This window comes from Schistocerca gregaria, chromosome 2, assembly GCF_023897955.1.
Source record: "Schistocerca gregaria isolate iqSchGreg1 chromosome 2, iqSchGreg1.2, whole genome shotgun sequence".
Taxonomy (NCBI): domain Eukaryota; kingdom Metazoa; phylum Arthropoda; class Insecta; order Orthoptera; family Acrididae; genus Schistocerca; species Schistocerca gregaria.
Genome location: NC_064921.1, coordinates 146,412,630 through 146,428,865, shown reverse-complemented (window position 1 = coordinate 146,428,865; position 16,236 = coordinate 146,412,630). Strand labels below are relative to the sequence as shown.

General features: G+C 41.0%; 1 protein-coding gene across 1 annotated transcript in view; it reads right to left on the bottom strand.

The window, feature by feature from the left end:
• Positions 1–354: 354 nt before the first annotated feature.
• The window catches only part of LOC126335680 (uncharacterized), a 322,253-nt gene continuing 306,371 nt past the window's right edge, over positions 355–16,236 (bottom strand). Inside the window, exon 4 of the mRNA XM_049999136.1 lies at positions 355–2,987. Coding sequence (XP_049855093.1) covers positions 2,776–2,987 — 212 coding nt within the window. The 3' untranslated portion in view covers positions 355–2,775. The remainder of the gene's footprint in view (positions 2,988–16,236) is intronic.

Here is a 16,236-nt window from a genome sequence, read left to right as displayed (position 1 = left end):
ACAGCCGGCCGCGGTGGTCTCGCGGTTCTAGGCGCGCAGTCCGGAACCGTGCGACTGCTACGGTCGCAGGCTCGAATTCTGCCTCGGGCATGGATGTGTGTGATGTCCTTAGGTTAGTTAGGTTTAAGTAGTTCTAAGTTCTAGGGGACTAATGACCACAGCAGTTGAGTCCCATAGTGCTCAGAGCCATTTGTTGCACAACAACAACAACAACAACAACAACAGCACTGTTTCGCTACGGTGACTGCTATAATAATTATTTTTTTGACATTAGTGAATAGATTTGGTCCCTACACTCTCGTTCCGTAGGGAAACAATGCTGCACACTATATAACTAAATAATATCAGCCGAAAATTGGGATAGGTAAAATAACTTTATTCAGATACAATCGCCCTTTGAGTATAATAAATACAAACTGCACAGTTTTTACATAATTAAAAGCTAAATTTAAGTGTCACATCCATGAACAACAGATGCAGTAAACTGTCATAAAATTTCTGTTACATGAAAAAGATTATCCATTTTCTGCTACCACACACAATAATTACCCTTCCTTTTGTTATATACGTCACTCTTGTACATTAACACTGATGGGAAGTTACAATATGATGTCATGTACCGAGTGTTTGCATTACACACTCACTATTACATTTCGTTGAATATATATGTGTATAATATTAGTATTCACAATAAACATTTTAAACCTATTCGCTGAAGCTCCGTTATGTAAGACCCGTGTTTGTCACGAAATATTGTGCACTGTAATACTTTTCAAGTGCCTTTCCCTGTTATAAAAACATTGTCATCGCGGACTTGCAGCAAAATCCATATATTAAAATTCTACACCATTTACTGACACTAGGCTCTAGTAAACAGACACTACAATGATTCCATTGTGTAAATCCATACATCTTGAAAATACGTCAAAGGACTCTGCTACTAAAGGCATGTATTTATATCTCATGAAAATTTGCTCTTTATTCAGGCACGTAGCAGGCACAGTGACTTCAGTCATAAAGCTAAACCACCATATTAATTACAGCAAACATATATACACACAACGTGAATACCAACCAAATTGATGAAACAGTGTTATTCCTTTTAGTTACATTGAGTTTAAATTGTCCACAAATGAAAACGACGCAGTAGTTGAGAACTATGTAAGTTCCGAGGAGAGAAATGAAAATGGGAACATTACTTCTAAGAAGGAAAGGTTTTTGAAACTATATAAGCGACAACAGTGGCTTTTAATTATATTTACACAGTTAAGGCAGCTTTGTGACGCAGAGAATAGTTTCTGAAAAATGTTTTTTATTTTTATAAAAAGGCTCTGCTATATACATCATGTAGAAGGGCAGAATATAATGAAATCAGCGTAGTAACACGGTTATCCGAAGGTGAGCATTTGTATCGGGCTTTATCAATAGAAGCTCTGGTTGTTGAATGCTTCCATAAGTATCAGATAATGAAGGACTTCTATGATTACTACACAACTATTTTATCTGATAAAAAATTCCTTTAAGAACAGAATCGATCTCTTACACATACGTTTTCTCCTACGCTGAGTTGTTTTAGATAATGAGAAATGTAATGCTGCACATTCTTCTCTGTCGAGGAATGCAATGAGACATGCTAAACATATTTAGAGGAAAGGGAAAACTTGAACAGTAAATGGTCTGTTTAAGAAACTTTTTTATGACAGAAGTGCTAAACTGCGAATTTATGGGTACAACATAGCAGTGGGTATATTTTCTAGTCGGTTTGAGCCAGGACTTTTCTGCAGTAGAATGCTGGGAGGTATTGTCGTTTTTGTAAGGAACAGGCATCGGTATTGGTTTTCTGTGGCTCACCAATCACATCCCTATGAAGTGACTTCTGTGTTCTGTGGGGAATCCATAACGTTATTTGAACCTCAACACACATTTAGTTTAAGAGCACATAGTCATTTCATTTCCTGTTCGACTTTCCTTTTTTTAATTTTCGGTATTTAATAGCACTATAACAGTATCTAGGCATGTTCAGCTTTTATGAATACGACAAGAATTCTATAAAACTCAGATTCTCGACAAATTAAACTTGACTGATTGTGTGATGTGATGAAAACGGAACTAACAAACACGACATGTGATGGTTTCACAAATGTTAATAACGTGCAAAGCTTTTAGAAACAAAAAAATTGAATTGCCAGTTCAATCTGATAATATGATAGTAAATGACATGAAGGAGATACTAGGAACAGAAAGAGGGTCGTCATAAGGTATATAGAGAAAAAAAATAACAGAATAGGAATACTTGTATGATACAAGAAATCACAGAAATTGGTCCCAGAGAAAGAAAAAAAGAGAAAGTCAAAAAGATTGCAGACAAAAACGCCAATCAAGTTGAAAACTGGCGAGAAAGAGACATAAAAGTAGTAAGCACTTGCCAAGGAACAAAATACATCGAAAATTGGCGGGGAAACCGACGGCGGCTTCCTATAAATTTCCGTGTCACTCTTCCGGAAACCGATATTCAAAGACGGCTTTTGTTCCTACCGATTATCAAGCTGGCTTCTCTTCAGATCACCGTGTACAGCGATCGCACGTTCACATTCTTACGGTATATTTTTAGCAAAATAATAATGAAACTATTTTCATCCTACATCTATTTATATTGTCCCAATGTACTTAATGTGTTCAATTTGTATAGGTGTCTGTATCAAATAAATAGCTTAAGTACGCGTTCCTCAGACGGCCCCAGTGGGGAGGACCCACGGCATGGGTGGCGCCCTAGTCTCAGGGCGAAAGCAGTCGCAGGGCCAGAGCACACAGTGGCAGCTGCAGCAATGACGTCACGGCTGGCAGGCCGGCCGCGTTGCACAGGTCGTAGTCGCAGATGGCGCAGTACGTGACGTCGGCAGAGGCGCTGATGGCGGCGCACGCATCAACGTCGTCGTGTCCCAGCCAGATGCAGTGCCGCGCCGTGCTCACTTCGCCCGTCGTCACGTCTGCTGGACACAAACCACACACACCAGTTATTCTCATGCACTTGGTTTTGACGTAGGGAGGGCATGGTCGACAACCTTTGGTCACCTGCGGGCCTAATTCACATATGCACTCCAGCTGTCGGGTCGGCGTCAGCGACAGCAGCGCTCCTAGCGTACAAAATCAGAACTATACAGACCGTGAAGTTAGTGTTTATGGGGCAGCGCACCGATCTGAATGGCACCCCCTTTCCCAACACTCCACGACAACAAATTGTGTCTCAAAATACGAAGTGTATTCATTTTATATTCACCCCTTCTTCAGACGTTTGCTTTTGTTTACGAGTCGAGAACATTGGTTCCTTACTTACGAAGTTTTACAACAGCTGTCCGCAAAACTTCCGTTGCAAAATTCTGTATCGCTGTTAGAAAGAAACAATGTCCTGACTTGTAAATAAATCAAACATACACTGACAGAAAAAATTCGCGAAACCAAGAAGGAGTTGTGCGACATAAAAGAGAGTGTAAGCAACCACTACACCTGTCAACTTCCTTCATACTGCAAACAAACAGTGAAGGGTAAACAACTCTGTTGCTACGATTCTGCCGAACTCAAGAGAATTGTACCGACCGAAAAATGCCGCACCGTAATACCCAAGGAAATTATATGAATGCGCGGACTCTGTTCTTTCGGACATGTCTGAATGAACAGACACAGCACATTCACATAACTGATTCTCCTAGGTGGACAATGCACCCACCTTCTTCATTGCGAATGCGCAATTGCGTCCGACCTCATGTGGGAATCTCAGGGCAGCGAGCATGGAGGAAATGCACAGGGACTGCGTGTATTTGGCGCTCAGTGGGATTGTGGGTCGGTCGTAAAGTGTGCCGAGATAGTCCGCGCAGATGCGATAACACTGTGTCCCATACGGTGCAGTGGTTAACGCACCTGCCTGGTAAGCAAGGAGCTCCAGGAATCGAATCCTGGTCCACTACACATTCTAACTCCTCGCCGCTGATTCCGTATAATGTTCTGATGCAGCTGACATCTTTAATCCGTTCCCTTTACCTTCGCTTCTCCCTCCTCCAACCAACTTCCGTTTACTCTGTGAAATGTCACCCTGTTCTGGGTGCAAAGCTGCGACAGGCCCGGCCTTGGTCTGCAAGCAGCACACACACACCGTCCACACACGAAGTTTGGCACGCGGTAGCTTGGACTGGCCTAAAGGAAAAGAGGTACAATGCTGCCACTTCAGAGAAATACGGAGGATCATTATAACCTGAATCGGAAAATGAAATGTACGAGGAGGCTGCAAAATACAAGTTGTACATTATTTTGTTATGGCAGGCCAAGAAACTTTTATTGAATTCTAAACTGCACTTGAAAGAGGCACAGTGACATCACACTATTTTTCAATATAGTAAGCCAGTCTGTAGACAGTGGTCAGAACGTTCTATCTGTCGTCCAGTATTTGGGCGATGGAATTCCGTTCTTTAGTCACACAGCCATTCAAATGTCCTACATCTACGTGATTACTCTGATATTCACAGTAAAGTGCCTGGCAGAGGGTTCAAAGAACCACCTTCAAACTGTCTCTCTACGTCCACTCTCGAACGGCATGCGGGAAAAACGAACACTTAAATTTTTCTGTGCGAGCCCCGATTTCTATTATTTTATCGTGATGCTCATTTCTCCCTATATAGGTAGGTGCCAACAGAATGTTTTCGCAATCGGAGAAGAAAACTGGTGATTGAAATTTCATGAGACGATCCCGACACAACGAAAAACGCCTTTGTTTTAATGATTGCCACTCCAATTCACGTATCATGTCTGTGATACTATCTCCCCTATTTGGCGATAATACAGAACGAGCTGCCCTTCTCTGTACTTTATCAATGTCATCTGTCAGTCCCACATCATGTGGATCCCACACCGCACAGCAATACTCCAGAACAGGGCGGACAAGCGTTGTGTAAGCAGTCGCTTTAGTAGATCTGTTGCACCTTCTAAGTGTTCTGCCAATGAATCGTAATCTTTGGTTTCGGCTACCCACAATATTATCAATGCGATCGTTCCAGTTTAGGTTATTTGTAATTGTAATCCCTAAGCATGTAGTTGAATTTGCTGTCTTCAGATTTGTGTGACTTATCGCGTAATCGAAATTTAGCTGATTTCTTTTAGTACTCATGTGAATAACTACACAGTTTTCCTTATTCACAGTCAATTGCCACTTTTCGCACCATACAGATATCTTATCTAAATCATTTTGCAAGTCGTTTGGATCATCTGATGACTTTACAAGAAAGTAAATGACAGATCATCTGCAAACAATCTAAGACGGCTACTCAGATTGCCTCCTATGTCGTTAATATAGATCAGGAACAATAGAGGGCCTATAACACTTCCTTGGGAAACGCCTGATATTACTTCTGTTTTACTCGATGACTTTCCGTCTATTAGTACGAACTGTGACCTTTCTGACAGCATAACTGAGGCGATACTCTGTACGCACGCAATTTTGTTAGAAGACGCTTGTGAGGAACGGTGTCGAAAGTCTTCTGGAAATCTAGAAATATGGAATCAATTTGACATCCTCTGTCGACAGTACTTATTATTTCATGAGTATAAAGAGCTAGTTGTGTTTCACAAGAATGATATTTTTTGAGACCGTGTGTCAATAAATCGTTTTCTTCGAGGTATTTCATAATGTTCGAATACAGTGTATGTTCCTCAACGTTGCAAAAATCTGCGAGTTCTACGAATCAGCTCCGTGACTGTATGTCTTCCGTGGACAATGTTGATAGTCTATCCGATTAGCATCGCCCATGTCCGTGCGACCTTGGTCAATTTGTTGTCACCATGTCATTACGGCTGGATGCGACATTGCATTTGGTCCGTACATGGTCAGGAATTCTCGGAAAATCTGTGTGAAATTTGGAGGTATTGCCCACAAGAATCGTGCTGTCCTGCTTACTTTAGCTTTGGACTATGTTTCCAGCTGTCGCGCCGTTTCAGTCACGCATCGTCATGCATTTGCTATCCGTATCTCAGCAAAACTGTGTCTGCAGGAAACTCGGAACGTCTGCCCTCTTATGATAAGGCGCCACTCTTGTTGTGCAGCAGTCTTAACATGGGAAGACATGTGTAACTAACTTCTTGTAGTCATATCGTAAAATCAAAATGTAGGCTGTTGATCAACTAACGGTCCCCGTATGAAAACATATTGAAGTGGAAAGAAAGCTTCGTTCCTTTCTGGAAGTCATATTAAGCGTTATGTGCATATGTGTGTATTATTTTGTGTAACGGAGTTATGTAATGTAGTTATGGAGCTGCATCATCTGAGATTCAATTTTTTTTTCGACACAAAGGCCTTTATGTAAAAACAGCCAGGCCAAAATGTTTGCTCGATAGCTGCATCCCGCTTGCCTACAAATTCTTCCTTTCCAAGACAGCACTCAAAACATTACTTTGAACTTCACGTGTAGGAAAAATGTTACCTTACCGATAATTAAACAATAATGAAATTCTTGTCAAGACATAAAAAAGAAAGACATGGAAATTCTTATTTGAGAATTCACGCATTTACCTTTGAAAGAGGTATGTAATTATAATTATCCATAAATTATTGATACACAAATAAATACTCACATGGAGAAAGCTGATATTTTTAAGACAACTTTGCCTGTGCGAAAGGTTAACGCATTTCACATATTTTTCTCTATTAGCGTTTGATTGTACAAGATGTACAAGACATCACATCATAATCAAAACATCTTGTCTAAAAATACTACCGCAAAGAAAGATTAACATTTACTTCATAAGCCACCTGGGGCTGGTATCCACCCGTTATCTGGTCGAAAAGCTGATTCAGTGGAGTGAAGTCATCGTCAACTGTGTCTCTGATACACTCTGTCTTCCAACAGATGTCATGCTGTCATCGTGTTGGCGTTTCAGTTGTTTCATTAGGTGGCTTTTCGTTAATTCTGTTACAAGTGTTCGTAAATTTTACAGGTGTGGATACGAAATAAACATCAAGCTCTGTTAATTATGTTCGCTGCCAAGAGAAAAAGAAGCCTCTACATACTGAATGTCATGGGACATTACGAAACAGTTACAAAACAGACGCAAGACACAGTGGAAAAGTATGTATAGAGACCCAAAGTGAAAAATGTGTTGACTGTTTTTCGTGAAAGGTTTCAGCGCAGTAAATTGTTTCCCAGGGTATCACAGATAACTGTCACAAATAACATTTTACAAAGAAGCAAATAAAAGGTACAAAAAACGAATCGCTTCTTCACAGCAACTTAGTTGATCACATTAGATTGTGGTTTCAGCAGTTTCTGCCCTTGTGGTTTCAGCAGTTTTTGCTCAAGCCACGTATTATATACAGTCTATATTTCTATCTTGAATCGTGCACACCTAAGACGAAGGACATAAATATAAACCATGTTCGATATTTGATCTGAAAGATTCTCTTCTATTGTGATTTTAGCATAGAAAACTATTTGTAATTTTAACTACGTAGTTTTTTGTTTTAGGCAATATGACTTCGTCATATTAATGTATCACACAAAGAGTACGACAGATTCTAATCTCTTCTTAGCTACTATTCCTCCACTCCTCTTAAAATCTCACGTTTTATTCTGCACACCATAGTGACACCTGAAAGTGACAGGCAGCTCTGGAACAACTATCGTATTCGTATTGTTTTATTTTGCTTATGTGTTAAGTTTTTCAGTTGTATGTAGTTCCATTTAGCATGCCTTTTATTGATGCCTAAGAGATATCTGAAGTTGTTCGGCACTTATCGGTTATCAGTAAAAAAAAAAAAAAGACCTGTAATGTAGATCACAGTTATTTACAACACATTTTCATAGAATGGAAATGCTATCCTTACGGTAAAGTCACTTTCTGTTTGAGGAAATAAAATAGCAAATTGGATCAAATACATCGAGTTTAATGAAGGTACGGAATAAGGTTTTCGGTCCTGTACAAAACTGTTTGTTGCTGTGCTTTTCTTTACAGTATTTATTAATAGACCGTTTTCAGAGTGGGAATGCAGGGACAACGTTTTACATAGATCCCATATTATCTTTCATTTTATGGTGACTGATATTCGTCACATGGTCTTGCGCAGTCAACATGCAACTTCCGCCACTGTAATAGAAATGCAACAATGATTTGTGCTCTCATCACGCAGCCTCTCATGTTTCTCAATTCGTATGCCAAGGACGGCAGCTATCAGACGTACTTTGCATGTAGCGTGCTTTGAAATGTATGCACTAAGACTTCAGACAAGCTGTAAAATGGCTCAGTAAATGACACCTTCGTGCTCAAGAGTGTCGTAAATACTTCACAGTGCTGTTAGTTAGCAATGTCTGGCAACGAAATGCGTCTCAAGATTCAGAATTACCAAAAGGCACGTGTTTTCAGCTACAGGTTTTCTGGCTATACTGCAGCGTTCACCATTCCATTGTGTTTGGCGGGTCTTGGAGAAAAGCAGGGCCAATATCTGAGGAACGCAACTATCATTTTACAAATCGTTACGACAGGCTGAATATGGCGTTGTCTGATGAGAATTAATACTGAACATGCGACGGTTGGAAGAGTAATTAATTTCGTGGAGATATTTTTGGTCAAATGTGCGAGCGGAGCGAAAACAAGACTCGATAGAAAATACACACTGGATTCTTGCCCGAATTTTCAAAGCCAAACTAAGAGCATGAAACGGACAAATAAGGTATGAAACTAAGCAGGATGGTTAAGTAAAACTTAATTATTGATTTGAGAGTAAAACATAAAATAGGATGTAATCAGGTCATAGCGAAACGAAGAGTGAGAAATGGACAAATGGGGCATCAAACTGACCATCGTGAAGTCTAGTTTTGAAAAAAAATTAATAACGTTATAATAATCAACGTAATTAAGGGAATGTTAATTAGTGAATTGAGTGAAAATTGAAAAATTTGACAGCCGGCCAGGGTGGCCGAGCGGTTCTGGGCGCTACAGTCTGGAACCGCCCGATCGATATGGTCGCAGGTTTGAATCCTGCCTCGGGCATGGATGTGTGTGATGTCCTTAGGTTAGTTAGGTTTAAGTAATTCTAAGTTCTAGGAGACTGGTGACCTCAGACGTTAAGTCTCATGGTGCTAAGAGTCGCTTGAACCTATTTTTTTTAATTATTTGACAAACAGCTGCTTATAGCTATGTAAATGAACTGTCAAAAAAATCTCACTATAAATTTTTCCTGGATTCCCTTCATCTTTATACTCTTCATAATAAGTGAATACCGATGGACATTTAAATATATTTCATACTTTCTGAGCGAAAACTAAGAACAAAACAAATTTAAAAAATACGATCAAATGTTTTGTAAAATGATTTGTCTAAGAGCAAGAAATAAAATATATTAGAGAAACATTTGTTGCACCACTGAATGATGCTCGAAGTCAGCTTGTGAGGTACCGATTGAGAATTTAAACTTCAATGTTTAACTTACAATTTTATAGAGTAGTGGAGGATATTAGTCTGGTGGAATTTCACTTAGTCGTCTTTACGTCGCTGGTATATGAGTATTTCACCTTCTATATACGATTTCGAGCAACAGTCAAAGGCGCGTCAAATGTTTCTCTAATATATTTTATTTCTTGCTCTTAGACAAATCATTTCACAAAATATTTGTCCGTATTTTTTAAATACTTTTCGACAAATAGTTTTACAATATATTTGTTGTTGTTTTAGTTTTGTTTTTATATCTGTTTGTGGTGGAGAACTAAATTAATAAGTGTATTGTATATGATTCCAAACAGGTTCCGCTAGGCTAAGTTTGACTATCCATCCGGTAACCGTAATTTTCCTCCAGAGAATGTGTATACTTCTTTAAAAAATAAGAAAGTCTTCTGTCTAAATTTTCCCGAATTACTGAAAGGTACAGATGGCTGCCACTAACTAGCTCCATTCCCATCTGACTGCTTCGTATGACACGGAAAGTCGGTCTCACGATACGGTATGCACCCGTCTAACTACGGAAACTTATTCTTTCCCTTTCCTATTTATTGTTATGACCAAATAGCTGTATTTAACATGCATGTTAACCATCCTTGTTACATTGCGGTGGTGCCAGGACTGGGACTCGTGATCTTGTACCAGAGTTTGTGAATGAAGCTCACCACACAAAATACAGGGTGGACATTAATAAAAACGACAAAGTGCAGAGACGGATTCCTGACTGGAAATGGGGAGAAAGGTCCCATGATCATCTGTCTGGAAATGCATCGTTGGTACGGTAGATGGTGCTGACGAGTCGCAGCTCTTCTGACCAAGTGCCACGTGTTCCTTGTGTGTTACAGGCTGTGTGATTGACGCAGCGTAATGGAAGCAGCAGAATGGTCCGGTATTTCTGTCGGGATCAAGCAGAGACGGAGTTTGTGTAAGGGCAAGTAGACGGCAACGGTCTAGAGGCAGCACGCCTATATCAAAACAAATCCCCTTCCCACTTGCCAACCACATCTCGCAACATTTCAAGCACTTTTTGGACGTCTGCGAGATTATGGCTCCTTTCAGACAGAAGAACGTGCAGTGATTGGTGGACTGTACGTACACCTGATCTGGTGCTTGTGCTAGGATTCAACTCAGTATCCTGTAGATCCTGGTCCTCCAGATCTGGTGTAAGCACATGCGCCGCCTCCCTGCACATTCGTCAGTCTGAAAGGACCCATGATCACATGAACGACGAAAAATGACTTGAAATGTGCGCGATGTGATTGGCGTCTTTGGGGATACTTGTTTTGACATAGGCGTGCTGCTTCTTGATCGTTTCCATCTGCTTGGCCGCACACAAACACTATCTTAGCTTGTTTCCGACATGAATACCAGGTCGTTCTGTTGCTTACAGTACGCTGCATCAATCACACAGTCTGCAACGGGCAAGGTACACACGAAACGTGTGTCAGAAGAGCTGCCATTCGTCAGCGCCATCTACCGTGGCAACGATGGACTTACGCACATATGTTCATGGGACATTTTTTCGTCCATTTCCAGTGAGGAATCCGTCCCTGCAGTTTGTCCGTTTTATTAATGTTAACCGTTTGTTACCCAACTGCTTAAGACAGAACATGGATGGCTTTGGAGCGCTTTAGATGGCGTGATAGTTATGTCAGGCTGTCATGTGACCCTCCTCCGCTGTCTACATGGGATGGTGTACCACCTGCAACCATGTAACATGGCTTAAAAACAGTGGTCGTAGATCGATCCTTACCGACAGGATATGTACACAAGTCTCATGCATAGCCAATTACAATCGGTTTTTAACCCGACAGGTGTCAAGCTGTTGTAAGGTTGGCACTCCATTTTGGCTTTTGTAAGTGATCGATGTGCACGTCACACATCACACGTCAGAGTCAGAGGTCAGAGAGAGAGAGAGAGAGAGAGAGAGAGAGAGAGAGAGACAGAGAAAGTTATGTTACTGTTACAGAATTTTTGGTCTTGTGGTAGCCTAGTCTTTGCCTCTGTGCAGTCTGATACATTCGTAGTTGAGGTGTGGTAAGTGATGTACGTATTCAGTACTGCACTGTTGGCTTGTGATTGTATCTGTTAGATAAACCAGGATATATTGTAAAAGACAGAAAGGATGAATGTAATGTGTATACTAAAAGGCGAAAAGAATATAAATTTTGCATAAGGTTATATTTTGGAGCAGAAGAAGTTTGAGCTAAGACGGCAGCACTGTGCAGCTAGTTTGTCGGAATGATTATTGTAAGCTAGTTAACTTTCTTCACTCGCTCAAGGCTGAGAAAAAGAGCACACAATTTACCTGAGTCATACATTAACATTTCAACTGAATAAGCGATTCTACATTTACATCTACGCATAGCGGTGTGTGGCGGAGGGCACTATTCGCGCCAAAGTCATATTCCCCCCCTCTCTTCCACTCGCGGATCGTGCGAGGGAAAAACAGCTGTCTGAACGCCTCAGTACGTGCTCTAGTTTCCCTTATCTTTGAATGGTGATCATTGCCCGATTTGAAAGTTGATGGTAATAATATAGGCTCTACATCCTCTGCGAAGATCGGATTTTGGAATTTAATGAACAGCCCCTTCCGTTTAACGCATCGTCTATGTGCAAGCGAGTCCCACTTCAAACTTTCTATGAGATTTGTAACGTACTCGCGATGGCTAAATGCACCAGCCACGAACTTTGCCGCTCTTCTTTGGACGTTCTCAATCTCTTGAATCAGACTCAACTGGTAAGGGTCCCTCCCATACAGACGAACAATAATCTAAGACTGGACGCACAAAAGTATTGTAGGCAATTTCCTTTGTTGAAGGACTGCATCGCTTCAGGATTCTACCAATAACCCGCAATCTAGAGTTCGCCTTACATATTACTTGCGTAATCTGATCGTTACGTTTTAGATCGTTTCGAATAGTGACACCCAGGTACTTGATGGATGTTACCGCTTCCAAAGGCTGGGCATTTATTTTGTACTCGCACATTAATGGGGATTTTAGCTATGTTATACGGAGTAGGTTACACTTACTAATACTGAGAGATAACTGCCAGTTATTACACCACGCATTTATTTTCTGCAAATTCTCATTGATTTGTTCAGAAATTTAGTGTGATACTACTTTTCCTGTAGACTACAGCATCATCGGCAAACAGTCTAATGCCTCTGTCATTGCCATCAACCAGATCGTCTATGTAAATCGTAAAAAGCAGCGGACCTATTACGGTGCCCTGGGGCACACCTGATGTTACGCGTGTTTCTGTTGAACTCTCCTCATTCAGGACAACATACTGCTCTCTGTTTGTTAGAAAACTTTCTGTCCAACCGCATATGTCATCAGATAGAAAGTATGCGCACACTTTTTGGAGAAAGCAACAGTGCCAAGCTGAGTGGAACGCCTCTCGAAAGTCGAGGAATATGGCATGAACCTGGGAGCCGGTATCTAGAGCCTGTTGTAAATCATGCACAAAGAAGGCCATGTGTTTCGCATTACCGCTGTTTCCTAAAACCGTGTTGGTATTCGCAGATGAGCTTCTCAGAGCCTAGAGAGGTCGTTATGTCTGAACACAAAATATGTTCAATGATTCTACAACAAATAGATGTCAGTGAAATTAGCCAGTAATTAAGTGCATCCGATTTTCTACCCTTTTTATAGACTGCTATGACCTGGGCCTTCTTCCAGTCCCGTGGAACTTTCCGCTGTTCCAATGATCTCTGACAGATGATGGATAAGAATGGTGCTATATTTGTAGCATAGTCAACATAAAAACTTATGAGGATACCGTTTGGGCCAAATGCCTTCCTGGCGTTTTTATACAAATTCTATGTTAACCTCATACACTTTTTAAATCCTTGTTCACTTCGATAAGCATAGTATTGTCAGACCAACGTTGTGTGTGTGTGTGTGTGTGTGTGTGTGTGTGTGTGTGTGTGTAGATCAAGCGTCGAAGTTTTACTCAGTCTTTTTGAATACATGCTAAAATCTTTGTCTAGGAATACCATTTGATAGGGATAGCTACTCTCCTCTCCTATTGTTTAAAGAATGTTCACCGTTATGCATTATCACAATCCATCATATATGAAGTGCAGCAGTAAAGTAATGAGACTGATTTTCTTTGCAAGATGTGGCAGCCCTGCAGGCTTGTGTAGGCACAATATCCATGACGTTGGTTTGTAAGCTGCTTCTAGTTCAAGTGGCACATCGATGCAACTGCTCAGTCGTGAGTTGTGCTGTAATAACTTAAAACGTGTTCGTGTCTCTCGTCACAGAAATGGAACTGCATTATATTGCGCAACGGTGTGCCATTTCTTTTTGCATTAAATTAGGTGAAAACGCGACGACAACTTATGGTAAGCTTCAGAAGGATTTTGGAGTGGAGGTTATGTCAAGAGCTCAATTGTTTCATTAGCATAAAATGTTTAGTGAAGGCAGAACGAATGTTGAAGATGAAGACAGCAGTGGACGACCATCAACCTCACAGACTGATGTCAACATGGCCAGGGTGCGTGAACTCGTACGATCTGATCGAAGATTATCCCTGAAAATGATTGCAGAAGAACTGAACACCAATCGAGGAACAGTTCGTCTAATAATAACTGAAGATCTTGGTATGAGAAAGATTTGTGCAAAAATGGTCCCCAAAAAGCTCACATCACAACAGAGAGAAACACGGAAAATTGTGACAGCCGATCTATTAGAGCAAACGGAAATCAACCCAGAATTGTTGTATTGTGTTATCACTGGTGATGAAAGTTGGTTTTTCAGTACGACCCAGAGACAAAACGCAAAATTCGCAATGATGCTCAAAGGGATCACCCACACCAAAAAAAGCTCCCAACTCAAAAAAAGTGAAATGTATGCTTGTGTGCTTCAATTCCAAGGGAATTGTTCATAAAGAGTGGGTGCCTCCTGGACAAATAGTTAACCAATATTACTACAAAGAAATTTTAGAAAGACTTCGTAAAAGAGCAACATTGTTGATAATTGGATTCTGCATCACGATAATGCGCCATCCCATACTGTTCTGTCAGTACAGTAATTTTTAACCTCAAAACAAATTTCAGTTCTACCACAGCCACCTTATTCACCAGATAACACTCCGTGCGACTTTTTTCTATTTCCAAGAGACAAAACGGCGGTCAGGGGACACCATTTTCAAGCAGCAGAAGATGTGCAAAAAGCTGTGGCGAGGGTCTTGGAGGATATTACAGAAGACGAGTTCCACAAACTTTACAATCAATGGCAAAAGCGTTGGAAAAAGTGTGAGCAATCAAAAGGGAACTACTTTGAAGGAGACAACACTAAACTTGGCTAAAACAGCAAGCAACATTTTTTTCACATCAGTCTCATTATTTTGTTGTCCCACCTTGTAGTATGCAGCAGTTAGGATATTGTTTGCAAATTTTATTTACAAAAAATAGAAATCTATCTTAGCCACTGGCTGCTTGCTGTTCGCTGTTGTGATTTCGATAAATCTTAAAGAATGTTGTCATGACACGAGGTCAGTGGAAGTTCTAATTAAGGCCAGGTAATTGTTTTACTTCAGCTGCGCATTTACTGTAGAGACAAGTCTTGTACAGACCAGTTACAGTTCAGTTCAAATTAGGTTCTGTTTAGTCAAAGGTTAGCATACAAGTTTAAGTTGGGTAACAGTTTGTGGGTACATAGTTTTGGTAATACGTAGATTTTCTGTGGAGCGGGAGGTAAATCCGGGCTACACAGAAACACGTAGTGGAGAAATTACGCTGTCAGTGATTGCAGGTCTATCTCATCCAGTTTCCAATAGAAGATAGCGAAGGGAAATGCATGCAACAGGCAGACGAATGTGTAGAGGCCAGGGTATAAGGGATACAACCTAGACCAGAGAGAGAGTAATCTGACTATGGAAGCTGGCCACGATATTCCAGGCGGAAATATCCGCTATCTGAGTTTGCGCAGTGGAGATTCTGCGCAAGTGATACAAGGGTCTTGGCATCTAAATTCATTCAGACAGCCGAGCAGTTGTGAAATCTCTATCAACCGCTGCTACGAGACCAAAGTGATTGCAGGATGGCATGAAGCGATTAACTCAGTTTCGGTGCGCGCGACAGTGGACTACGGCCACCGATGTTTTGTCAGCGCGTGTGACTCAATCAATTAAAAGGGCATCAGGTGTCTGGTATCTCACAAAAAAGGCCATTGCTCAGAGTGGCACATAAAGCTGCACGTCGTCAATTGGCCAAACAACACAGAAAGATGTTAGAAGTTGAAACAACCCGTGTAGAATGATACAACGACCCGCAGTTTTGCCTCTTTTTAAATGATACAAGGCATCGAGAGCAGGGTGTACTGGGTGCAGTTCTGGCTGGCGGTGGTTCTGTGTTGTTCTCCATGCGATCTGAGCCCACTCATTCCGGGTATCGTAAACATGAAACAGGACGATTATTTCAGCACTCCTGGTGACCAAGTGTTCCCCTTCTTCTACATCTTCATCACGAGCATGCTGTGGGCACTCTTATCTTGAAGTCTGACTAACGCCGTGAGCATAACGCTGAGCTCATGAGCCACTGGTTTGACGAACACTGAAGCACCCTAATGCATTTCACTGGCACTCCACATCACGCTATCTTTATACCTGTAATATTTGGAATAGCAAGTGAAACGTAGCAATCTACATTTTCGGTATTTCATTGTTCTACAGGATTTGTTCATCAATAAGTGGCTCAGCTAGTTATGGGGTACCTGAAGAAATTTATGGACTCCACTCCTAGATCAGTTGAAG